Genomic DNA, 26769 nt, shown 5'->3' with positions numbered 1-26769 from the left:
CTGTTTTTCTAACTCTACACGCTCGACCTCTGGTGATCGTGGAAGTCCCAAATGATTTTGGGAGCGCTCATAAAGGATCTTAATCTTGATTCGGTGCTATAATGAGAAGCGTAAACACACTCAGCCGTCAAGGTCTACAATTAAGACAGTTCTCTAATGGTTGGCATTGGATCGTAGGTGAAAAAATAAACACAAAATGCCAGCTACTACTGGGAGTAAAAAGCTTCTTAAATCAGATAAAGGCAGGCCATATTATCCGTTTGAATGAGTGCGGAGTGATAAAAACCTTTTTGTTCATACGTTTTATGTGTAAAAAGGTCAAGTACGTACAATATACCACAAGAACTACAGCAACTCTGCGTTTACTCTGAGGTATATTTTGTGGTAGAACCCTGTGTTTAATTACTGACACTATTTGTATTGTAGGAAAGGTAGACTCATGTCCATGTCCGAGGACGCACCAGGCTTCACAGTACACTATATCACTGAAAAACCTAAAGATATGGACCCCTCAATGACCAGTGAGTGAAAAATCTTTAACGTGTTGTTACATACTCAACCAACACATTATTATTACTTCAGGAGGAAGCTTAATTCCCTTGTTTTTACTATTTATGTACATTATATATTTTCAGAGCATTTTCAAGTGAAATTCTTCCGCGACAAGAAGGGTGGTGGACGACTCAGAAAAGCCATTGTTCTTGTCTTGAAATATGATTTCCAACCCCCAGAGGATTCAGGAGGATGTTTCCCGCTCCCCCAAAAACGCCGATGCACTTTTGGAGATTCGGAGAAGATGCATTAGCTGGAGACCAAGGTGGAGAAGGGAGGGGCTGAGGTGGGATCAGTATAGTCAAGTCCAATGGCTTGGTGTGCCCGCGGGTCAACGGAGAGTCCCATAATTCGGGCCCTCTGCGTCTGCACTGGCCAGTATGCCTGTCTGGTCCTCCTCGGACTGCCTGCGGTGCAGTAAGGAGGTCAAATAGATATAGGGGTTCTTCTTGTTTTGCCTTTTCCTCTTTGTGTGGAGATCCTGTCCCTCTTGGGGTGTCTGAGATTGCTGCTGGGTCTGAGAGGGACACGCACCTGAAAAGGGGAGGCAGAGAGAGCAGCACAGGAGTAACACACCGCCCCACATATTTTAAGATCGATCGCTTATCCGACAGTCAGACGAACCTGTTCTCCTTCCGGAGGTCGTGTTGTTATTGTTGTTGGCAGCCACTCCCTTGGCTTTTGTAATACAGTGGTGTAGCAGTGCTGGTAAGCTCTCAGACCCGGCAGGATCACTAGACGCACCTAAAGGCTCCCTGAGAAGAAGAGAGACAGCACAGCATAGGTTGCTCTGCATTAATCCGACCGTCGTGTTTGGTCCCGCCTCAGACGTGAAAAGACAGAATGTCAGTTTGCATTTTCAGTATTGTACTGTGTGATGTAATGAGCTTCATGGACTTCTACTGAGAGCCCTTTCACTAAGATGATGAGTTTCTACTTTCTATCTGCAGTGATGGATGATTAAAAAAAAAAAGTTAGACTCAAAGGAAACAGGAAGTGAGAGAAAGAAAGAATAGTTGACATAAAGTGGATTTGGTGAAATTATTTAGCTTTTTTTTAGTTTCTTCTGAAACAGTCATTACGTTAAAGACCCAGTGCAGGATTTGTAGTAAACTATACGATGGAGGGTAAAGTGTGAGATAAAAGTACAATTTTAGGTCCCATGATTGTAATTCAAAATCAGGGCATTTTGTAGGAAACGTTTCAGGTTAACACAATTATTTCAATTACTGTGCTCACTTAAGTTTGCATCTTTAAATAGTGACTGCTTCAGAAATGCTCTTTGCTGTATAAAACTCATCAAATGAAAATAATTTGTGGTCCTTCCCGTAACAATTAAATCTTGGATTGTCCTTTAAATGTCTCCCAATACCACTATTCCCACTGAGCAGACAGTAGAGCATTTCTCTAACAGTTAAATAAGTGTTTGTTTGTTTTTTACGATGAAGTGTGTGTTTTATAACTGAAGATAAACGTTTTAAACCCTGAATAACTATTTTCATTTCATGAGTAATACATGCTAAGTGTAATGACAAAGAATCAATGTATATAATTAAAGGTAAAGTAGTTTCGTTGTCATAGTATGCAGTTTTACCTCATACCGAATACTCGGTTTTGTTGTCCATCTCTCATAGAAAGATGCAATAAAATCAAATTGAATCAACCTCACAAACTCTGAACATTTAAGTTCTTGAGCCTCACTGTTGGCTCAACATCTCTTCCTTTGAAATAACGGAGTATAAACAGCTTCAAAACTTGACTCAATGTTGCATTAAGTCAAGTTGTTGTGCCAAACATGTAATGTTTCAAAAGGCATAGGAACACAAAGCTTTAGAGACGCTTGTCCATCACTTGTCGCTGTGGAGAGAGAGATTGAGAGCCGTTAGCAGAGAGGGGGAGGAGGCAAATGTAAGAAACAGTCCCGGACAGATAGAGAATATTTCCATCGTCACATGAACTGTGTGCAAATGCCACAGTGTGTTAAATAGAGTACATTTCCATAGACATGAACACTGTACAGCACACTTTCATAAACATGAACACTGCGTACAGAGGCTTCACCATGCTGACGGGAGGAGATGGCAGGAAGAGGGAATGGCCGTTAAAGAACAAGTCACATGACAGGAAGAGGAAATGGCCATTAAAAAACAGTCACATGACAGAAAAAACGAAAGCACTAAGGACAACAAATGTGACGAAGAATTTAGTTTGAGAATCGTTGTTATTTGTTGGGTCGTAGAGAGAAGTTTAGAGAATGCATGCATGGCATTTTGCACATGAAACAAAACTTTAAAGGGGAATACTCCAGTCTATCATTCATGTGCGTCCTCTATTGATTCAAGGCTTTTTTTTTTTTTTGAGCAGGGAAACATGTCTGTATTCAAAAGACAATCCAAAGACAAAAATGCTTCCTCCACGGTCCAAAACTGCTCCTCGTGCTTGCTCACAAGCCTAATGACTGCGGCCTACGCCACAGCAGGCGTACTGTGCCTGGGGACAGTATTGACAAATGTGTCCTGCGGTCATTATTACCATTAGTTATACTTCACTTGAATCCAGCACAGAGGCACAACCCAAAGCAATTCCCCTTTAAAGGAGAGAGTGATTAGAGCCCCTCCCCCTGCTGACCCCTCCCCTCTCAGACATGGGTCCGACCCTTACCTATTGCGGCGTAGGGGACCGGGTCACAACGCTGCCCAGATAGCTGAGATCAATCAAAAACAAATCACATAAGACCCTTACCCTCTATAAAGCAGCAGCCCTATAAGCTACCTTCCCTTTAAGGCCAGTGATGGTGCAGGAGCGAGTCTCTGCTGCTGCAAGGCTTTAGCTACTGTATGTTGTAGCTCGTAGGGGCGTGAGGTGGGTGTGAGGGGGCGCAGGAATGTGTGCAGTAGAGAAATAACTGCAGGGGCGTAAAAGTATATGAGTCTCAGCTTAGTTTTTTTTATCTAGGTGTAGGATTGTGAATCCTCCTGCGTAATGTCTGACTGTCAATCTGTGTACGGGGGAACTGATCCATCAGATTATTGCAGGAAATAATCCCTCCTTTCTTTGTGAGTTTTTAACCTGATACAGTTGGTACCAATTTCTAATAAGACACACTTTATAAAGGCTTTTTTAATGGTTAATAAATCACTCACATGATAAGTTATAAGCTTTAATTTCTACCCGTACATCCTCCTCCAGCATGACACTTGATTTGTCTTCTAATTGTTTTATATATTTTCTTATATTCATCAGATTGTCCTTTGATCCTCTGCAGAGCATTCATACTAAAATGTATTTATCAACAATTAACAATGCAGAGAAGTAACGAAGTTATCAATATTCAATATTGATAACTTAGCATTTTGAATCCAGGACTTTTAAGTATTTCTACACTGCGGTACTGTTACTTTGAATCATTTACAACTGCAGACTTGAATGATTGATTTATCAAAATGTTTTACTTTTGTGCAGATGACTATTTCTGTCTGTTCATTGCTTGGTGAGAAATTCCTGGGACTTTATTAAATAATGATTAATGATGATTCGGCAGATCTGTTGGATTCTTTCCTTTTTCATTAATCATGTCTTTATGAATACACAGTCAATTAACTATTACTACATATATTAGTTGCAGCATATATATGCTTAATAAAGAGTAGATTGTCAGAAAGTGGTACCTTTGTTTTCTATAAAATAGAGTGTACTAGCAATTATGTAAATGTTCATCAAATACACAGTTAATAGTTCATGTTGGGCATGAAAACAACTTTTGCTTGTGATGCACACTAATTTACGTCACATAACTTAAACATTTGTTTGTAACTTTCATAGTTCTTTTAATAATTGATCTGATTAATTGATTGAAACAGTAAACTTGTGGGTTTCTTTATCCTGAAGCTAAATGTTGCTCAAGTCATTATTTTAACTTCAATTTGTATTGGGATGAATATTTTATTGGGATAAAATATGAGCTATATCGTGATGAAGACAATAATACATCATCTTAAAATCAAATTGAGTTTTCACATGCTATCAAGTTTAGTTAAATGTCATTTTTATGAACTGATACAGTGTGTGCTAAATGCAAATACATGCCTTCTGCATATTAAAGTACAATATGCGTCAGAATTTGTCCTAAATGGAAACATCAATGTATAACTGAGGGTAAAATTTTAGGATATTTGGAATAGGGAGCAGACGAGGAGAAGAATCTCCCCTTTAAATAAATATGTGACTATTCTCTACTGGAATGGATCACCTACCCTGAGGCTGATATCTGGAGCTGAGAGGGCTCTGAGGGTAGCATCTCCTCCTCTGTCCTTCTCTGGGATGGCCTCTGCCCGAAAACATCCCTGCACTCCAGAGGGGGAGAGGGGGACTGGGAGGGGTAACTGGCTGCAGTGGAGGCATAGGACATGTGGGCGTGGTAACTGGGGCTGGGTTGCCTGCCGCCCTGGCTCTGAGTGGGAGAGGCGGACAGGGAGGACCGCCGGGAGAAACTGACCGAGGGCTGCATGGTGATTTCGTGCATCTCCAGAGACCGAGAGGTGCGGAGGATGCTGGGGCGCGGAGGGGGCCGCACTAGAATATCCGGGGAACCCGGCTGGGTGCTAAGGGGGCTTTGGGAGAGCGGAGAGAGGCGAGAGGGCTGGAGCACTAGCGGGGGGAGGCTGGGTTCCGCCCGGCGCCGCGCCCTCGGACTGAGCCAGGACTGAGGGCTACTACTGGGGGCTGTGCTTGGGCTCCCTGCACGGGCTGCCGGGTCAGGGTAAGGCAACACTGGTACGCCCACACCGTGGGCCGTGTGTCTGAGCTGGCCGAGACTCTGGGCCTGTTGCATAGCTAAACGCCTAACTGGAGGCCCCATGGACCTGTCTCTGCCTGGGGGAGCCATAGGGACCTCCAGCTGCAGGAGTCCGGGGCATGTTGGATCCTTTAGGGAAGGGAGGTGCAGGCGACTGGGGGGGAGAGAGTGAGGAGGGTATGGGGGCGGATCGGGGAGATCCTGCAGGGGATGTAAGGGATGGTGAGGTGGGTATATGAATCGTGGACCCTCTAGACCCAGGAAGGGTAACTCATGAGGCTGCCAGCTTTCAGGAGAGCGAGGAGGGCTGTGTGAGTGAGACAGAGAATGGCCCGAGGCAGTGTACTGATGGTGCTCCATCTCTCCGCTCTCCTCGGGGATGGAGGGGTAACCAAAGGGCCCCTCGGCGGTGCCTGGTGGGGAGGACAGAGCGGAGCTACGCGGGCTGATGTCAGGCATGTAGAATGGTGGTGGAATCCCTGATTCAATGCGGCTGCCTAGGTACCCATAAAATGGGCCCTGGGGAAAGCCCCTGTAGCGGGAGGCCGGGGCCTGCCCTGAGGCGTGAAGTGCACTGCCCTCTGCAAAGCTCATACCTTCCATGGCCCTGTGGAGGCGGGGGCTGTAGTTGGGGGGCTGCGTTGACTCCAGGCTGGAGGACGTTGGGGAGAGCTGGGGCCGCAGCGTGGGCATGATTGGCGGCAGAGGCCCGGGGTCAAAATCATTCTCCTCATCCGATTGCTGGAACTCGGGGTACATGTCAGACTCTTCCGCGAAGGGGAAGCCATGGATGCGGCGGGGCGGCGGGCTCTCCATGATGAAGCGGCCGTCGGGGCCGCGGCTTATCAGCTCAATGGGCGTGGTGACCTCTGCCTCATACTTGGACACGCTGTACTTCTTGCTGGCTATGGCACGCTTGGTTTTCTTGTAGAAGGAGAGCTCTTTGTCTCGTTCTCTCAGAGGACTCGGCAGCTTCCTGACATAGAGGCCTGGGCCGTGGGAACCGTCTGAAGAAAGAGAGCGGGGCCGAGATGGCGGAGAGCTCTCTGGACTTATCTTCCCCGATGACAACCTAATGAAAGAAACGCAGACACGAGTTACTCGCTTAGTTTGACGAAACCCAAATGGAACGTGTGTGACTTAAAAAAACAAACAAAAATAAAACGGATTCTGTAAACCAAGAGGCATGATTGTGTGTTCATTCTTCAGCTGAACAGATGACACAACACAAAGCCGAAGCACTCCATCAAGACTGCCATAATGACCTGCATTATGATAATGATGTTCATGGTGGCGGCAGCATTCTGATAGGACAGCGTCTAATGAACCAAGCCGGGATGACAGGATGAGAGGAGAACCAACAACGCAACCATGAGAACCGTTTCACAGATCTATTGAATCTACTACTTGAACAGACGTGAGACCAATGTCCATATGCTGCACCAAATTGTGATGTGAGGGAAGCGGATGATATCTAACCAGGCCTCATTTGCCCACACCAGGAGCAGCATAGTCAACACTTACTGGGTTCAGTGAATGCATCAGGTAGACATACATCATTACGAGTGCATATACACAGTACTTAACTGTACATGCAGCTGAGCTAATGCATTTTAAAATTCTTGTATGGTGCATGGAAGTCTGTGCATGCAAATAGACCAATGGTAGGCCTCACTACAACAACTTGTCATTGTCAGTTGATCATTTCTATGCAATGCATTAACCATGCAGCCGAGCCAGTGCAGTGCAGCACACTCTGTATTTTAGTGCAGGCAGGCACTCACAGGGGGCTGGCGGGCGGGGGCAAGAAACTGCTCCTGGCAGGCTCGTCCCAGCAGGGCTCTACCCCTGGCAAGGGGGTGAGAGGAGGCCTGCGTTGAGAGACAAACGACATGGGCCTGGTTCAGACTTGACTATGCCACTTGCAGGAAGGACTACGTGCGAGCTCCCTGACCTGCCTGGACCATTTCATAAAGCATAAACAAAGGTATCTGATGCTGACGGTTTACCTAAAGTCTCAGGCAACAACAAACATTTATTCCGGAATGGGATTCACACAGATTATTGTCACAAATGAGCGTCTTTTGAGATTGAATGCAGTCATACACGTACACAAGATTTACAGACAGACAGACAAATACACACATGTAGCGGATACTGTACATTAAATGTGCAGCTAAACAAAAGATTGGCATTATTACACACTTGGAATCATGCAGAAAGCAGACAGCGTTTGAGGTTAAAGAACACAGATGGATCAAAAATCAATAGACATACTGCAGCTTGGGCACTCTGGGTAATGTGCTTAAAATGCTGACTCGGCTGCTTTGAATTTTCTTTAATCTGCCCATAATCCGCTAGAGGCTGCTACTGTACATGTTCTTGCACACCCTTCAAGGAGCTCGAAAATAGAAACCCATTCTGTTTTTAATCATCCACCTGCGCTTTGAACGTCTTAGCAAATGTACCATCTCTTTGCCCTGTTAAGTCTCATCCGAATGCACAGGAGGAAGCATGCTGTGTGTGATAATCAGCGCTACTAACAAGACTTTACAAAATATTCTGTATTTCCAGTTGTGTTACTGTAAAAACGAATGCCTTCTCACTGCATGCACGGGAAGGGAGATCATGTGAAGGGTGCATTAGAAGATGCACAGTAGTCGCCCCCTCTGGCAGACTGCAGACCGCTCCGGCATCGACTTTACTTACGGTGACTCAATGCTTTTCCTGAAGTGTGTCACCGACAAGGGAGGATCTGAGAGGACAAAGACATTTAAATTTAGCGTTTCCTCTGGCTTCTGCTCGCAGTATTCAACAGACTCAGGGATGGATTATGAGACAACAGGACCACAGGAGCAAGACTTATTCCATTGACTTTCTAAAAGGAAACATACAGTAATCAATCCACGGTCAGACATGAAATTATGACACGTTTCATATAACACCGACCTGGTTTACGCTTGATTTTGCGGCGGTGTTGCTTATTGACGAAGCAAGCAGCTAGAGTGCTGAACAGGACCGCCGCTGCCAGGAAACAGATCGTCGCCACGACCCCCGCCACCACGGGCCGCGCCAGCCCCTCATCAGGCAACTCTGCAGGGGGGAAGGGATCTGATGGGGCAAACAAGTGGGTGAAGGGGAGATGTTACACACACAAAACTCACATAAATATCCCTTACAGGTGCAAGCAGCTCCGTGTGTAGTTTCTAATGTGTGTTTTTTTTTTAAACTGACCCGTGCTGGACACTCCCACTACGTTGCTGCTCTCACTGATCAGGTCATCCATGACAGCCATCACTCGAAATTCGTACCAGGACTCCTGTGGGAGAGACACGGCAGATTTGAAAAAATGCACCCATTTATCATAATGATATATATGATAGTTTTTCTATTTGTTATTACTTGCATCCAGATAAGAACATTATAATTTGCAGATCTTATTTTAGTTATCCAACTAGCACACACAAACTTTTTTTGTAATTTCCTCTTATAATGGTTATTAAAATGCACTAAAATACAAAAAAGGCACAATATATTTATGTTTAGAAATGGAATATTGATTGAAAGTGATGTCTTTTTTTTATGATGCTTGGTTTTGATCGTTAACAAGTCGATGTAAATGTAACGTATCGACGACACGTGTCCGTAACTGACCTGAACCAGGTCTCTGGCTATGAGCTCGGTCTCAGTGGATGGGATTAGGTCATCCAGAACCTCCCACCTCTCCCCGAGGCGGAACTCCATGATGTATCGGTCGATGCGTGAGGAGTGGTTAGCTGGAGGGAGCCATGTGAGGAGGACACCGTGCTGCGTGCGGTTGGCTGTGAGGCACCGTGGTGGAGTAAGAAGCACCAGTGGTTCTGGAGTACCCAGAGGAGAGCCTGTGGATGGATGGATGGATGGATGGATGGATGGATGGATACTTTATTAATCCCCAAGGGGAAATTTCTTGTCAGAGTAGCACCCAACACTTTACAGACACCAAATGGAATAAATTAAATAAACCTAACACACAAAATAAAATAAAAGAACAGGGATGAGAGATATATCCAAAATAATAATGATATATCTATATGTTCACACAATATAATACCAATAACTGTGCAGTGTGTGTATTAAGGACATTCAATTAAATGAAATGTAAACGGAGTGTTCAAAATGTGCAAAATATGTAAAATATATACACACAATAAAATACAAATAACTGTGCAGTGTGTATTTAAGGAAAACAATTGAACACACACTGCACAGCTATTTGTACATCCAGAGCGAGAGTGTAAGTGTAAACAAATGTTGATTTGGAGCTAAAACATCGGCCTCGAAATGTTTTTGTGATGAACCAGTTTGCGATATTAGACTACGTAGGTCGTGAAAAAATATGGTACAAACTCAAAACAGGCTTTTTGTCTGCTGCCATGCATCTACTGTATTAGCTTCTATCTGAGTGTGTGAACTAGGTCATCATTTTTCAAGCCTCATTTAGCCTTTGTTGAATGAAGGTACGCTTTCCAACGCAGCGAGGAGCAGAATCCGGGTTTACTGTCAGGAACAAAGCCAGTATTGTGATGACGTTACTGTCATCAAGTCTTTGAGGGTCAAACACAGAGGGTGGTTCAAACTAATGCAGCTTCATACTTGAGTTATTCACAGTTCAGGGTTGGATTGGTAAATAGAAAAGCCTGACTCAGCAGAGCTACGTGAGTTTGTAAAACCGTGGTGTTTCTCTCTTAATAGTCGGATGTGTGCGTACCTTTATTCAACACTAGCACTTAAAATCCAGCACTGCATCTTTCTTCCATCATGTCTTTTCTCCTATTTTTTTTTTTTTTACTGCTATTGATTTTAAATTGCATACACATTTAATTCAGTTTGAGTTCAGGCAGCAGCACACAAAGACTGGATACTGTGGCAGCATGCAATTGAGGCACGAGTTGGATTTTAAGAAAAAAAGAAGTAAAAAAAAAAGACGTAAATCTGCTTAAAAATTGCCTTCAAAACATGAATTTCTGAACAGCAGCTACATCCTCCAACCAACAGCTCATTAATACAGATTTTTCACATCAAACACATTGACTTGTCTAACAGGTGGAACCAACAACCTGTATAATAACTCACACCATCAGTCCCGTCATTAGTTACACCTCTGACTTTACTGCTTTGCAAATTAAATATGCTTACTCTGTACATTACATTATCACGTACATTACCGGTACTCAGGGCATTAAAACATATCCTCTACTTAAGGAATCTCAGGCCGCCCCAGCTCCTTGCATGTGCACCATTTCTTTGTTTTTTTTTAAGTACAGGACATGTTATTGTTTTTCCGAATCATACAATCTTGTTTGTTTAATCATAGCATCATGAATATTGTTTCATGGTTGGGGGTTTCTTCTTAGGTTTGGTCTTGCATTTATAGACTAGATTAAATCAATCTACTTCATCTGCATGCTTTTATGAAAGCCCATTTTCGCCACAAAAAAAATTAAAAGAAAACTTCATTTATAACAAAATCAAAATTATGAGATTAAAAGTCCTAATTATGAGATAATATGTCGAAATTATGGGATTTTCTTTTTTTTGGGAGGTGGGGGCGGAAATGAGCTTCCATAGTTGATGAAAATGGTTATTGGGCTTTACATAATCATAACATGTGCATGTTTACCACATGGAGCTCTGTGCTTTACTGTCTTACTTTTGACTGATGTTCTAATTCTCATATTTTTAGGAGAACTCCAAACATGGCAAAGTAAAATGTAAATGAAATGATCATTGTTATATATATTCTCATCAACGTGAACATCACTAGATGCCTGTGCGGTGACATTTTTAAAATAGTAATAATAGTGTCTCGGTGCAATTCTGTAGATTTATTCTGGAGTGAAAAAGCAGCAGAAGTGGATGGAGCAACCTTTGAATCAGACCCACCTGCAGTGTTGACTGTCACAACTTCGCTGAATGGGCCCGTGCCCAGTTTGTTTTGTGCCAGCACACTGAACTGGTACTCTGTCCCGGGCTCCAGCCCTGGCACCACCAGCCAGGTCTGAGCACCAGAGACTGGCATCGAATGCCAGTCGTGAGGACCGAAGTCTGTTCTCTTTGACCTGAGAAATGAGACAGAGAAACAAGGACATGATGGATGATCTATTTCATAAACAATGTAATAACTGACACAAGACAGTATTGGCCAGTTGGTGAAAGCACCAAAAAGATTTCAATTGATTTTCTTTTTTTTTTACTTTTATCATGTCTTCATTTGTAGTTATGTTCTAAAAAAGCTTTGCTGCCGATTATACATTTGTGTATGTATTTCTTTTGTGCACTACCTTACTGCTTACATTTGTTCTCTCTTATAAAGAGCTTTGAAGCACTTTGAATTGTACTGATTAAGTCAGCTCAAACTGCCAGAACCATAACCAGAAATGCAATGCCTTTAAATGCATACCAATCTTTATCTTTCAACACTGATTATGAAAGTTTTAACTGACTTTTGTGTGTAAGCATGGACAGACCAAATCAAATTATTGTCTCTATTGAGATAGAAATGTGCACAACATGTCTAATAACCATGTGAAATAGATAGAATTGATCAAACAACTTTCAATGCAACCGGTCTTCCCATTGAAAGGGAAGATATTGTTCTTTTTGGAGGTTTGCCTGAATTAGCGTTACAAAAAATAACTGAATTCCGAGCGGATAATGATTTTTATGACAAGACTATAATTATTCACCGGGGAAATAAGGCCACTTTAGCAAGAAAATGAAACCTAGTTATTTGGTGCATTCGACCTCATTAGAGCTGTTACATTCGGTCAGTGTTTATCACTGTTATTGTATTGTGTTACATCAACAATACTTTACTCCACTTGGCTACATTGTGTTTGGCTCTACAAGGTAATTACAGGGATTTGAAATAAATGCAGTTGTAATAAAAAGTACAATATTTGCCTGGGTATAAAGTTGCAAAAAAACAGACACACAGTACCCAAGTAAAGTACCTGCTACTGAAGTTCTATCAAGTGCATGTACCTCATGTACTTCATGTGAGTGAGTGAGATGTTACTTTCTCAATACGCACCATGAATAATGCAACATGCACATTGACATTTTTTTCTAACACCCTGAGAAAGACGCTGTCGAAACACAATTCTGCTTCGCATTGAATTTCGGACATATTTTATCATCACTAGTCAAACTATGGGCTCATAACCTCCAGCTCGTGTTTCCACATCTGCAGACTGCTGCCATTGATTTGAAGTTAAATAGGAGGAGCACTCACACTGGACCATACCACACAGAGAACGTCTGTTCGAAGCCGCCGTCGTATCCTGGTTCCCAGGACACATTAGCAGTGGTTATTGAGGGCAATACATGGATACTACCAGGAGCATGTGGGCTGGTGCCTGGGGAGACCGAGACACAGAGTATTAGACATCTAACTGCTGACAATTGGCATGTATCACTTGCAGTAACTATGGATATCATTTTAACACAGGGTGCTATTGCACTTTATTCACACAACTGGTCTTTTAACGTCGATCCTGATTGAATTCAATATAATGCACGTCAAGTTAATCGAGGAGCCTTTTGTTGCTGAAGCACATTAGCAAAAACTCTTGCTGTGATAATGCGATGCCGGCCGAGGTGGTGACCAGTGTGAGGTCAAGTTCAAGAGCGGCAGTGTCGTCTGCAGTGTCGTCTGCAGCGCCGCGCATTCCACCCACGTAACAGCTGTGCCACGTGGCCTGAAGCCAGTGACTTCTGCCTGCGATGAAAGAAGACCCGAGCACGTTCTGAGGGGCACAGCTGTCTGCCACACCTGTCGGCTGAGAGCCGGTGGCACGTAAGTATAGGATGGAGCTGCCTCTATCGCATCTGAAACCTATACTAAATAATATATCCATCTTTCTAGCCTGCAGGTGTCAAATGTTCTATACTTAACATAGGGCTTTTTCGGTACGAGTATTTATTTTCAGAAAGGTCTGGACTAGTGTCTGAAAGAGAAAAATGAACAAAATCAAATAAATATGTCTTCAGGGAAGAGCGGTTGTGTGTATATTTAGTGCAAAGAATGCAGCACAAACAGAACACACAGAAACTGTTGTGGCTCTCAAGTATATTCTACATGATTAATTCCCACCATGACTACCTCTGAACCTTGCAATTTTCACAATGGGTAATAGAGGAAACTTTCCGCAATGCTCAGTTTAAGGGCTTGCTGCACCGAAACGTTTATACACACAGATGATTTCGAGTGAATAACAATGCAATCTGTGTGCATCGGGACCTTCGCGGCCCGGTTTGAACGTCATAACCCTGCCTCCCTTTGTCGACACTTCAGTCAATTTATCCCAGAGTGAAAAGATGTCCTTGGTCCATTGACTCAACGGACAAAGACTGTAGTGAGGGTGTTTTAGCAGATGGCTGGATACCACACTGTGCTTACAGATTCAGGAATTTTGAATTAACAGTATAAAGCTACTGCAGATAAGATCTAACGGAATTTGAATGATGCCCAAGGGGAGATTGGACAGAGGTGTGTGAGGGATGAGGGTCTTATCGTGCAAAAACACTCAATACACACGCGGCAAAGTGTGATCACAATGAACTCAAAACCACTTTGACAGGTCAGTCGGTTGAGGAAATTGAGCGAACTCTGGTGAGCTGAGTGCAGATTGTTTGTACCGATGACTAGGATACGCGTGCTGGCAGTGATGCTCGTGACCACATTGGTGGCGACACACTCCCATTCTCCGTGGTCCTCCTTGCTGAGAGACAGAAACTGTAAGCTGCCACTGGGTAGGATGTTGTGCTTACTCTTGCTTGGCTTCCCCACCTTCAATAGACACGGAAATTACAGCGACACGGTTAAGTGGAAACAAACAATTTCAGCTCATACAAACAAGAGCGCAGCAGACGATTTACGAGTTGGTTACGGTGTGTGTTTCTACTGAACCTTTCTCCAGGTGATGGCTGGTATGTCGGGGTCTCCAGAAGCAGCACAGGGGATAACGAGCTCTCTCCCAGCCTCCTGACGATACTCCCCCCCAGGTCTCACGTTAAAGTAAGGGGGATCCTACAGGAAACACACAAGCACCCGGCCCGTCACAAGGACGTCTTGGCACAGCAGCGTATGCTTAAACTTGCAGCGGATACGAGCAGCAGCGATGTACCTTTAGCACCAAATTGGCAGGGGAGGACATGCCCATGGTACCCAGGGCGTTGTAAGGCACGCAGGTGTAGGTGCCCAGGGAGTCTTCTGTGGCCTCTGCCACCCGGATACTTCCATCCGGCATCAGGCTCCAACCAGGGTACTGCAACACAAGGTCCCATCTGAAATGCTTGATGTCAGGTCGCTTCATTTTCTTTTTACTGAAGTTGATGCTTATGTAATGAAGCCTTCAACAGCAGCGCGGCGTGTTGTGTGAACTCAACGACAGTAGATTAGATAGTAGATATAAAGAGTGACTCATAGAACGCTCTGTGCAGATACTTTATCGACTGGGCACTTTAAAACAGTTTGAAAATGACACAAACCTGATAATAGTTGCAAGTCATGTTGTATATTCAGGATGCCAAAGTGTTCGCTGAGCGACTCAGAAGCTCTTTTGTCCCGGAAGCAGTTCCATTTTTTATTGAACACCCTTAGTTGTGTTTTTTATATTCAGATGTAGCCTCTTTCTCTGTCGGTTATGTGTCTTGTTGTCTTGTTTCATATGGGATTTTCCGCTGTTTGTTCTTTTAATGTGTTTTTTGTCTGTTGTGCATCTGTGTGAGTATGTTGTTGTCTGTGATGACAAATGAGTTTCCCCACTGAGGATTAATAAAGTTTTCTATCTATCTATCTATCTATCTATCTATCTATCTATCTATCTATCTATCTATCTATCTATCTATCTATCTATCTATCTATCTATCTATCTATCAATCAATCTATCTATCTATCTATCTATCATATAATGTAGTAAATAAGTCTTTATTAACATATCTGTCAACAAGTGGCACTTATGACAGTACAATAATGCAGTTGTAATAATAAAACATGTCTTCATAGATGAAGTACAATACTGTCCATTAACAAGCTCTCATATTGTTATTCAAACCCTTCATTAAATGTTTTAAAAACTGCTATGAATGTTAATGCGACTTGAATGTTCATAATCCTACCAACTGAAACTTCTCCTGTGTAGGAGAACTAAAATAAACATGAATCTGGAGCCAGTGTTCGGTCTGTCCTGTCTGGGCTACTGAAACAACATGAAGAGGACCCGCTCTGTATTTACGTGTAAAAACACAAGGATTACTAATATTACATTCCATGTCAGCCAATAGATTCCTCTAAATCCTACATACAGACGGCAACTTAAGTGTAAAAATATCCCAGTTAGTGTGCAGGACTGAACGCCGGCCTGAGCACTGACCTTCTCCACTCTGAGGGGATAGCCGTCTTTCTCCCACTTCACTGATGTCACAGGTGGGTTGGCGTCCACCGGGCAGCGGATGATGCCTGGCAGTTTGCGGGGGACATAGATGATCGGGGGCATGTTGATCACTCGGGCCGGATCTGGAGGAAAGAACGGGAGGATCCGCGTCAGGGATGCTCGACAGTTTTACTTGATGTAATCCAAAAAATGGACATTTGGTGTTTAAGATCAGGGCCTGGATTTACTAATCATCTCTCTCTCTCTCTCTCTCTCTCTCTCTCTCTCTCTCTCTCTCTCTCTCTCTCTCTCTCTCTTTTGTAGTGTAGCACAGTTATCAATGTGCACCAGAAACTTGGTAGCAAACTAACTCAATACGCAAGGGCTCGACAATGAGAACGTCAGATGGATAGGAACGGCGTTTCTCTCTCTCTCTCTCTCTCTCTCTCTCTCTCTCTCTCTCTCTCTCTCTCTCTCTCTCTCTCTCTCTCTCTCTCTCTCTTTCATCGGTCAGTGCTACTGAAACCAGGAAGGTTTCATTTTTCCAGGAGCTAGATTCAAAAAGAGACGAGGAAAAATGGAGTCTGAGGACGAGCCACGTCTCCGTCTTCGTGCACAGGAACGAGACTGGAGTCGGAACAGATACAAATGGTGTCAATATGACCCACTGAGAATATAAAAAAATGGTGAAAGGGGCTCGGTCAAAACCAACTGTGTGGCGCTCTGTCACACAGTCTGACCTTGAAATGCAAGAAGGTTACTTTGCATTACACATTACAGCGGTCGAGCAGCGCTGCCGAATAGCACAGCAGCCTCCATGCTGCTGCTGCTGTTCCCTTCTCCTCCTCGCTCAGCCTGCCAAACCGTCTGCCCGCCCCTCCCCCCATCCACTTTGTTGCCACGGTAACACTCACACTGAACAGTCAGGTAGGCCGACGCCGAGGGCGAGATGCCAAGACTGTTGCTCGGGCTGCAGGTGTATTTCCCAGCATCCTCCGGCTTGACCCGGAAGATGATGAGGGTGCCGTCGATGAGAATGCGTACTCGAAGCTTCAGATCACTGCAAGAAGACACACACACACACACACACACACACACACACACACGTTTTGGCACGCACTGTGTTACAGACAGAGAACAACACACATCTCATTTTCGTTGCTGAGTTACATTGAGGTGCCATAAGAGGGCAGCAGAGAGTCAAACAGCGTCCGGCTCTGAGGAGGAACACAAAGTACAGAGCAAGAAATTCAAATAAATCTTCTCATTACCATAATAGCCAAATGGAACATGCACAGACTTTTTCATTTTCCCCCATAACACGATCTGAAATTGATGATAAAGCACATATTCTGTTTTTTTTAACGGAGCTGCAATTTCATCATGCAACAGAATTGGAGCTCAAACTGAATGTCATGAAATAAAAGTGTACAACTTTTTATTAAGACCCCCTTTTATTAAGAAAAGGTTTATGCTTTACAGATCAGTCACAGGCCATTCATAAAACTATTGATATTTTAAGTCTTTTGATAGTTTGAACCATATAAATGGATAACAGTTCATTCATAAGCAACTTCTTAACTTATTTATTAATGGTTTACTGCAATAATAACAAATATATGTTACGACTTGGAAACTCAACTTATGTTCCTATGAATGGCTTAATAATTGATGTGTAAAGTGTTAGTTAATTATATATATATATATATATATATATATATATATATATATATATATATATATATATATATATATATATATATATATATATATATATATGTATATATATATATAACATTGACCATTAATAAAGTTAGCAGTCACAACATAAAATAAGAGCTAAATTTAGCCATATGGAGGAGCGTATTATTGTATATGCATATATAAAAAATGAATTATTGTTATTATTAATATAAGATATAGATTTTATTCTCTTATGTTTATTTCCATTACTTTGGAAATGTCATTTTCCTCTTGTTCAGCCGTCTCTCTGCTTGTCAACTTCTTAAACTATATCCTATAGTTATATCTTATAAACTTTCTTATGTAAACTTTCTTATGTTATCCATCCTGCAAAAATGTTTTTAAAAATCAAGCTTGACGCCACAAAGCTGTTTAAATGTAGATGGGACACATCAGTGCCCTTCCTCTGTGGAAGTCCTTTAGACACTTGTTTTCACTGCCACTCAAACTCCCGTTCGCTTGTTCCTCCTTCCCACTTGTTCAGTCTGTCACTTCTTCTTCTGTGAAACCCTCTCAGACTCTGAAGCCCGGCTCCGGGGAGCCGCGGAGGTTCTGGCTCCGCTTCAGAGCCCGTGATGACACGAGGCCTGAGTCATGTGATATTGTCATCAGAGCACACTAACTCGCCTGGCGCTGTCCAGACAGACCCCACCGCGGCCCCAGAGGACAAGACACCGGCCCCCACACACACACACACACACACACTCAAAGTACAGCACAGGGACACACAATGTCACTTTCACGTCGTTAAAGCTTTGGGATGAATGCAAATGTGGTGGCGGTTTAAATGTCCCAATGAGCAAGAGGCCATTAAGTCTTAACTTAATGCTTCACTGAGATGTTTCCCTGCAGTTACAGCACAGAGCAGAACTTGATCATAACTTTACTTCTTGAAGTAGACGTTATCCTCTTCCCAGAACCAGGTGTAGGTCAGGTTGCCAGGAAGCCTCTGCTTGGCAGGTGAAGAGGGCATTCTGGGATATGTTTACTGTGACGTTTTCTGGTGGAGAGACGATGTATGGAGGCCCTAGGAGAAGCAGAAACAAGTGTTTTAGTTGTTGTTGTTGTCGTCGATTGGTTTAATCATTGAAAGCTGCAATAACAGATTATTTTTTATGGACTATGATGCATATTTAAACAAAAAGCGCCATTAGCAAACATTCAGATTCTTGTTTCTGGTCACATACTGAATAAAAATCCAATATTCACTCTACTCTATGAACTCCTGAAGGAAATATCTATCTGTTTAGCTTCTACATGCTCCTCTAAGTTCACCAGCTTGTTGCTAACTGACTCTGTCTGCCGTTTGAGTGATGAGCAGTTAGCGTGCAGTTAGTTAGCTCAAGCTTTTACCGTGGATAGACCCTTGCTTATTCCACCCCGGTCTGTACATCTTTTCCTCGTGTTCAAGTAGCTGTATGAACCCCAAATAAGTTACTAATACTTGTGTTATTTCGTATCTTTTTAAAAAAAAAAAATGTATATAATTATTTTATTTTTTAATTTTTATAACATATTCTATAACATCCAGCATGATTCTGAGCAACATTTGCTAAAAATCCGTTCTTGAGCGGTCCCCAAGTTTTCCATGGGTCAGGGCCTTAACAACATCCCAAATACTAATAACACACCTTTTTGGAAAGGTTAGGACCTGAGGAATCTGAATCCGCAACAATAAGCACTGCAAAACGAAGCTTTGACATTTTGGGAAGTTGTTTAAGTAAAAAAATAATATGTCGTTCGGTTCAAAAATAGAAAAGTTACTTGTTCTATGAGAAAACATTGTTGGATTTTTGGCGCTGTGGCTTTAAATCAGGAGCTTCTGCTGGTGCTCTACGACCCGGATGCAGAAACATCCGTCCCTTCAGGGAAGCCTCTGCCTTCAAAATAGTCCACCGGGTGAAAAAAAGAAGAAACTGCAGCTGTTTAGTGACTTTACAGGTACTAACCTGAGGTTCTTAAGGACATGGGGTTATTTTGTAAGATCCCAACAAGCCTCAAGGTTACGTGGATGTGTTTGTAAGTGAAATCTGACTTTGTTAAGGGGAACTTATCATGAGTTTAGTGAAACGTTACAGTAGCTGCAGCAAGTTAGGTAAGTACTTAAATTGAACTTTTTACTTAATTTTTTTAAAACATAGTTATATTCTCACAAGGGTTACAGTATTGTAGCTCTTGTTGCGGAGAAAATTAAGTTTTAACACTTAATTACATTTTTTTTTAAAAGAGACTCAAGTTAGGTGACTCATAAGGGAGCTTTTACCGTAAATAGATCTTTGCTCGCCCCCAAATAAACATTAATGAGAGCAGTGACAGTGAACCAAAGCAATAAAATGTTGGGCCATGAAACTAAAACAATGGCAGAAAGATGCAAAAAGAGACATGATCCGTAAAACGATCGATATATCTGCTGTTGTTCTGTAACTGAAGTATCACCCTGGATTTACCTCGACACTGACTGTACTTTCATTTAACTGCAATAATCATGTCACTCAATACTTGATGGAATAACACGTTATTGTATTGACGGTTGAGTAGACTTTTAGAGGGAGAACCAGTACCATTAAATCCCGATGAGTCATATGCAGCCCTACTCTGTTTACACTTTGGGAGTGTGGACATTTTCTCCAAGAACAGATTGAGAAAGAGGACACTGTATGTAATATTTACAATACATCACCAGAGTCTGATGTTAAATACCGTCAGCAAGCAGTGTTGCAGTGTTGGGGCTTATGCATGTCTCACATTGTAACCTTTTCATCCCCCGAGGTGCTCCAAGTTTGCTCATAACTCTCAATAAAACAGCAGAAGCCATGAAAGGTAAGCTGTCTTTTATGAGTGGGCCCAGATACAAGCCTCCTGGTTGTGTTCCTCAGCGTGTGCACAGCTTTAATGCATCAGGTGGGTGCACTGACGACACTGTGCGGGTGTCTCACATAACAATTAAAAACAGATCACGGCAGTGAGAATCATGACTCCTCAGATATCTGCTAGTTATTGCTCTGAGTTTTAATCATACCCCGCATTTTATCCCTCATTGCTTTTCAACCCGAATATTCAACTCAATTGAACTCAACTTCAGGGACTACGTTTTGTTTTGGGAGTTTCATACCCTGAAAAGGGTTAGCTAAGGTGAAATATGACAAAACGTATATATATATATATATATATATATATATATATATATATATATATATATATATATATATATATATATATATATATATCCAGATACTGCCTGGCTGAAAAGAAAAGAAAAAGTCGCCACTTGGATGTAACTACTACTGCTTACTGTACGAGCCTTGCTATGATCTGGGGTTGCTGCAGTTGCTCAGGTCTAGGTTCAGTAACGATCTGGTTCAGCAATGACCAGGTTACTTATTTCTGATGTCTACTTGTGTTATTTTAAATGTCTACTCGTTATGTGTCAATAGTTGTTTTAAATGTTTGTCTTTGCCATGGGAGCAGCTTAAACTGTTTTTCGTTGTCTTTTGACAATGACGATAAAGTATTCAATTCAATCAAGTTATTCCATCAGTGGATTGTTTCTTCCATGACGGCACGGGCATAATCCAAGATGACAATGCCAGGATTCATCGGGCTCAGATGGTTGAACCATCAGGATTTTTTTTTTTGTGAAAGAGTGGTTCAGGGAGCATGAGGCATCATGTTCACACATGGAGTCCAGACCTGAACCCCAGTGAGAATCTTTAGGATGTGCTGGAGAAGCTTTGCGCACCGGTCAGACTCTTCCATCATCAAAACAAGATGTTGGTGAGAAATTAATGCAACATTGGATGGAAATAAATCTTGTGACATTGCAGAAGCTTTTTGAAACAATACCACAGCGAATGCTGCAGTAATCAAAGCTAAAGGCGGTCCAACAAAATATTAGTGTGTGACCTTTTTTTTGGTGGCGACTTTTTTTTTTGGCCAGGCAGTGTATATACAGTGAGAAGTCTAAAACATGTTGTGTATAATAGTTTTACTGCTGTTCTATTTTATTCAATTGTTTTTTTCTTAGATACTTCTATTTTTTTCATCACAACATAATTTCGGAATCATCAGGGTTTTTTTGTAGGAATAATAAGACTTGGCTTTAGAATTGTTTCCTTATTGGTTGTAACACTCATTACATCATACAACACATTTCTCATTGATTTACAACATTGACTACTTTGGTCCAATAAAGCAATACAAAGTATGTGAAGACAGTTTACAACTGTATCATATCATCTATGAGACGAGGTTTGATCACGTCTCAACACAATGAAGTAACGTTTCAGGTGCAGTGCTCTTGTGTGATCTGCTTTATATTGTGAGGTTTTGATACAATGAAGGCCTCCAGTGTGTTGTGGTTTAAAGGACGGGTATCGCAGTATCAGCTGCTCTACTGGAGACCTGTATACTTAATGTAGTTGCATCACACGCACCGCTGGTTACACTATCCACCGGATTACAACACAAGGATTTTTTTAATGCGTGTTTGCGGTGAATGTGCGCTTGCATTTACTATATTTAATCGAGGAGAGTAATTCCCTTGCTCTGTTTTGAACCTACAGAAGTCAAGCATGAAAATAGACCTTATGCTAAGTCGACCATAAAAGCGAGACGCCCAGCTGCTTGTTAAAGACACACTGTGAACTCGCTGCTGCATCGGGGGACTGCGAGAGAGTACTGGAGGCCGGTATCACCAGCATCTATCCACCCTGTGTCTAGCAGAGAGCCTAGTTAATGGACCGGAGACAGACAGTTGACGCTCTCACGGACAGATCCTGCTGTACACACATGGGGGTGTACAAGAGCACACACACACACACACATGGACACACGAGCCCCAGACTGAGTTATTGACTCATACAGACTCAGAAGTTATGTTACATACATCAGTACACAAGAGAGTTGCATGCACAGCTTTCAAATGGTAGTACAGTAAATGCCTTCAAGTATAAATAATAAAACTACTTTCGTGATGCAAACGCAATATATATGGCCTCAGGTAGAAACGAGGAAACATGTTTGCTCATTAACAATTCTAGCGATCCGGGCAAATACATTAGTCGACAACACGTTATTTATTTATTAAATGTAATGTAGGCCTCGCTGAGTGTGATTCATGCGCGGGTACAGTACCTTGAACCAGCAAACGGGTAGTGTGGAGCACCTCTCCCTGGTCACTGTAGGCTCGGCATGTGTACGCCCCTCTGTCATCCCGAGTGATGCCGAGGATGGTTAGACTGCCGTCATGCACCTGTGATTACATGGTGGTACAAAAGGTTTAAAATAATGTGACGAACAGCAAGTATTAGGCTGTCAGATACAGAGACGGTGGACATATACGGGCTAATCCAAGACCCCCCCAACTCTTCAAGTAAGTTCATGGTGAGAGTCCACTCCAAAGAAAATACATCAAACACTTTAAAAGTCATGAATGTGCCATCTTTAATTTACTCCTGCATGTTGTAACCTTGGGAAATGTCCAACTCCATGTTGCTGTGTGTCCCTGTGTGCAGCCTCTGATGAGAAGCAATAAGTGGTGAAGAAACACATTAACCAAACCTAATAGAAAAAAAACAACCTTATAAATTATGCAACAGGTTGCGAGAGGCTCTGTCCATTCAAGTCACACACAGCTGTAGTCTATCCATTCATGCAGCTGAGGGGGGAATCTGCTACGCCTGCAGAATCTTTCCTATTCATCTGTCTTTCAAATGTTTTATGGCCCAGAGATGCTGCGAGCGGATCAACGCGACAAACATTTAACTTGTGTCAGTCTGTTGGCAAACCGTAGCATCGCCATCACAAGATAACACTTTGTTCGTCACTGCTGTGTAACACGCAACGCGTGTGGCATGCCGGGCGCTACGGGTGTTAACCAAACACTGGTGTGTTGGGAAGCGTCGGTTTAAGACTCGGAAAAGAGAAGAAAAAAATTATTCAAATTGTCTATTTTAATGTGATTACTGTCTGGCTGATTTGGCAATGTTGAACCATCATAACAGTAACTCTGACTGAGCTTGACTTTCCTTTGACTCTTTTACGCATTTCATAAATGTGGGGTTGTAAAGGTAAACTGTAAAAGGTGTGTTCCAGAAGAAGGTGAAAGACCCACCAGAAAAGGAACAATGTATGTTGATCACAAGGTAACAACAAGCAGTTTGCTTACTAGCAAACATTTTCTCAATAAGCAACCTGCACTGTTACCGACAATGTGTGTGATGTGCCATGTGGTACTTATATTTTTGTTTGTTCTGCGTCCGACTGTCAGGCTAATTCTTGAGGTCAAAGAGCCCAAAAAAGCACAATAATGATCTTTCGCTGTTGAAGAAAAATAATTTCCAATTCTGTGTCTGGTTCAGATGAGTTTTATTCACTGCGCAGTGCAGACAGAAGTTCACAACTAAACTGGAGAATTTTCTCCTGGACCCCGCTTTTTTTGTTGCTAGTTTGTGGTAAAATCCCACGGCGGCAGGCAAATTGAGCCCACAGTTCTACATTGTTGGACATTCCCAGGCGTAACTGTATAAAGAGGCACATCTTTTGTGCAAATTTGACCACTTGAGTGTTTGTACAGTACATGTTGAGTTGCCGCAAACATTGAACGTACCAAGTGTACATACGTTAGCTGTAAGCCAGCTAGCAGTTCTTTGTTATTCCCTCTCCAGTCACAACTTCTCATCAGGCTGCGAGCCCCGGACAGATTACGTAAAAACAGCACTTTCCCATTCACTTTGTGCGGTCAGGCATCCTTCCAAATTCCCCATGCCTTCCACAGTTACACTTCTTATTTTTTCATCCCGTGATTTTATCTTGCACTGAATCGATCAAAATCAAATCATCACGCTGCTACAGTACAGACAGCATGTGCAGCAGTGATTGCAGCAGACCTCCACAGACAGGACACTTAACCGGAGCTGATGATATGCAACGGCCGTGAGCCCACTCCAATACGCTCTCTGCCCAGATGTACTCGATTCAAGGTGAAGGGGACAAGATTAAAGAAAAGGTGAGGCTTGAGATGAAGGTTGTGTCACGCTTCACCGACACATCCGTAGAGACAGCAGGAGGGTTGCTGTTGTTTTTCTGCTCGCTTGTCATTTGAGTGCACTTTGGGGAAGAGTCTTATAATCCACCCGAGGTCTCTATCCTCTCCTGCACTTCTGTTTTGTTTAGTGTCTTTGTTTTGGGGCCCTTTTCTGTCCCCGCAAATAAATAAAGCAATAAAGTAAAAGGTGAAAGAGGAGGAGGAGAAGGACTCCTCCTCCTCCTCTCTGCCTGTTGCATTCCTGCCTTTCTCCATGACGTCTCCATGGATCCGATCATGTGGGTGAGCAAATTTACCCTGACAGGCATAAACACACTCGCTCGTAAAGGAGATTTCCCGAGTTTGAGAACATAAACTCTGAGCAGCCAAATGTAGACGACAGCTGATAAGTGCTCTGCTTTGTATGTCTTCTTAGTGTATAACGGGGGAACTGGTGAAGTGTGGCATTAGGCTCTCACTAGCTATTTTAATTTTACGGGTAACATTCATATTAGGACTAATGTAATATTGATGCAGGAAAAGGAGATTAATAATGCATCAATCAGGTTGTCTCATCATTTAGTGAGAGGATTGTGTTAAAAAGAGGCGACTGTTGGGGAGAGCAAAAGAGAAAATGCTCGAGTAAGGAGGACGAGGCCCTTAACAGACACTCCTCTCCGCTCCTGACACTTCCTGTATCACACAGGCGGCCGTGAAGCAGCAGACTGCAACATCAGTGTCATATGAGACTGTGAAGGCATGCAGAAAAAACAAAGGAGGCCTCCACCTTTCAAAAAGTTTCCGAGTCCAATTCCAAGCCGTGTGACAAACGCCCTTCAATGCTCTTGTCCCTGTTATACACATTCAACAACATGTTTGTTGCACCTCCGCACCTTTTATTCATGATGCGATGACTCATCGTCCTCTGACGCTTTTGGTGTTTCTGAGTCACCTGTATTGAAGCGCTGTGTTAAGTGTCTTTGATTCTGTGCGACTCAGGCCACCTGATGTTTATTGTTGATGCTTTATGCAGTTTGAGGCATTTTGCTTCCATTAAAACCGCATTGAGGCCGGGCCAGAAATATCATGTCACGACATCAGACTCTGCTTTTGGGAGTTTTAGCCACAGGAATAACAAACCATGCATCACCAACCAACAAAGAGGCTCTCTTGAATGTAAAGTGCAATCTTAACATTGTTGACATGATTCAAAGTGTAGTTGTACAGCAAGGAGAGCCTGACTGACAGCCCCGCTGCAGTCCTTCACCTTCATCTGTCAAAGGTTCAAACTCTTGGCAACAGAAAAATATATAGAAAGCAGTATGTTGCATGTGATCGAGAATGTCTGTGTCTCCTGCAAAATATCATGAACTAAAGCCTCTGCAATCACAAACTTCAAACCCTGAGGCATTTATTGAGGTTTCATCGCAAAGCAACGGGAAACAGAACAAGCTGATATGAGTGAATGAGACATAGTCCATAACATACTTCCAGTACAGATGGACACAGCGACTGACACCATCTGTGCACAAACCCTGCATCTATATGTGTGCTAATAATAATGCTCATTACTCATCATTATTCTTACTGAATATTTTGCGTTGGTTGCAAGCTCCTCCCCCTCCCTCAGCCAGCTGATTGTTGGTTTTGGATTGCCCTGGGCCGAGCAGCTAAGCAGAGTGCTTCCCCCTTCTTTCGCCTCCACATACTGAGGCGGCGTCGCTGTAAATGAAGGCGGGGCTGTGGAGAGAGTGAGAGCAGGAATCATTAGAAAAGTAACAACAATACAACAAGAATCTTGAGAAGTTCAGTGTCTTGTCTGGTGTTGCCATTAGAGACAGTTTTTCTGGACCTTTGCGTATATTATCCATACTCGTAGCTCCATGGATGGCCGTGAAATGTCTCAACAACTATTGAATGGATCGCTATGAAACTATGAACAGGCACGCCGTACACCGTTAGCGCCTGTTTTATAACGAGAGGATGAATGCCGATGACTTTGAACCCACTGAAAACTGTGGAACCTCTTAACCTCTTTTTCTTCTGTGTTTGAGTTGTCGTAGGAACCCCAAATTAATTACAATACTTGTTGTATTTGTTCAGCAAAGTCTTGGGAAAAAAATGTATATCTGCAAAAAAATCACTTTTTAAAGATAGTTTGATCATAACTACGAACATTCAGCATGATATGAGCCAAATTCCCCAAAATGCCTCCTGGAGCGTTAATAAGACACCTT

At 42.7% G+C, this 26769-nt stretch overlaps 1 protein-coding gene across 1 annotated transcript in view; it reads right to left on the bottom strand.

Annotated features, from left to right (window-relative positions):
- Positions 1–2340: 2340 nt before the first annotated feature.
- The window catches only part of LOC137790338 (protein turtle homolog B-like), a 49101-nt gene continuing 24672 nt past the window's right edge, over positions 2341–26769 (bottom strand). Inside the window, 18 exon segments of the mRNA XM_068584484.1 lie at positions 2341–2409; positions 3214–3256; positions 4806–6419; positions 8057–8102; positions 8297–8458; positions 8582–8666; positions 9002–9228; positions 11273–11448; positions 12624–12747; positions 14030–14180; positions 14301–14420; positions 14518–14658; positions 15766–15908; positions 16680–16825; positions 18396–18452; positions 18454–18535; positions 22642–22759; positions 26121–26272. Coding sequence (XP_068440585.1) covers positions 3214–3256; positions 4806–6419; positions 8057–8102; positions 8297–8458; positions 8582–8666; positions 9002–9228; positions 11273–11448; positions 12624–12747; positions 14030–14180; positions 14301–14420; positions 14518–14658; positions 15766–15908; positions 16680–16825; positions 18396–18452; positions 18454–18535; positions 22642–22759; positions 26121–26272 — 3587 coding nt within the window. The 3' untranslated portion in view covers positions 2341–2409.

Source organism: Clinocottus analis, unplaced genomic scaffold (genome assembly GCF_023055335.1).
Source record: "Clinocottus analis isolate CAN_PGR_092001 unplaced genomic scaffold, fCliAna1.0.p SCAF_2, whole genome shotgun sequence".
NCBI lineage: Eukaryota > Metazoa > Chordata > Actinopteri > Perciformes > Cottidae > Clinocottus > Clinocottus analis.
The sequence above is the reverse complement of the archived record's forward strand: the minus strand, read 5'-3'. Positions and strand labels throughout refer to the sequence as shown.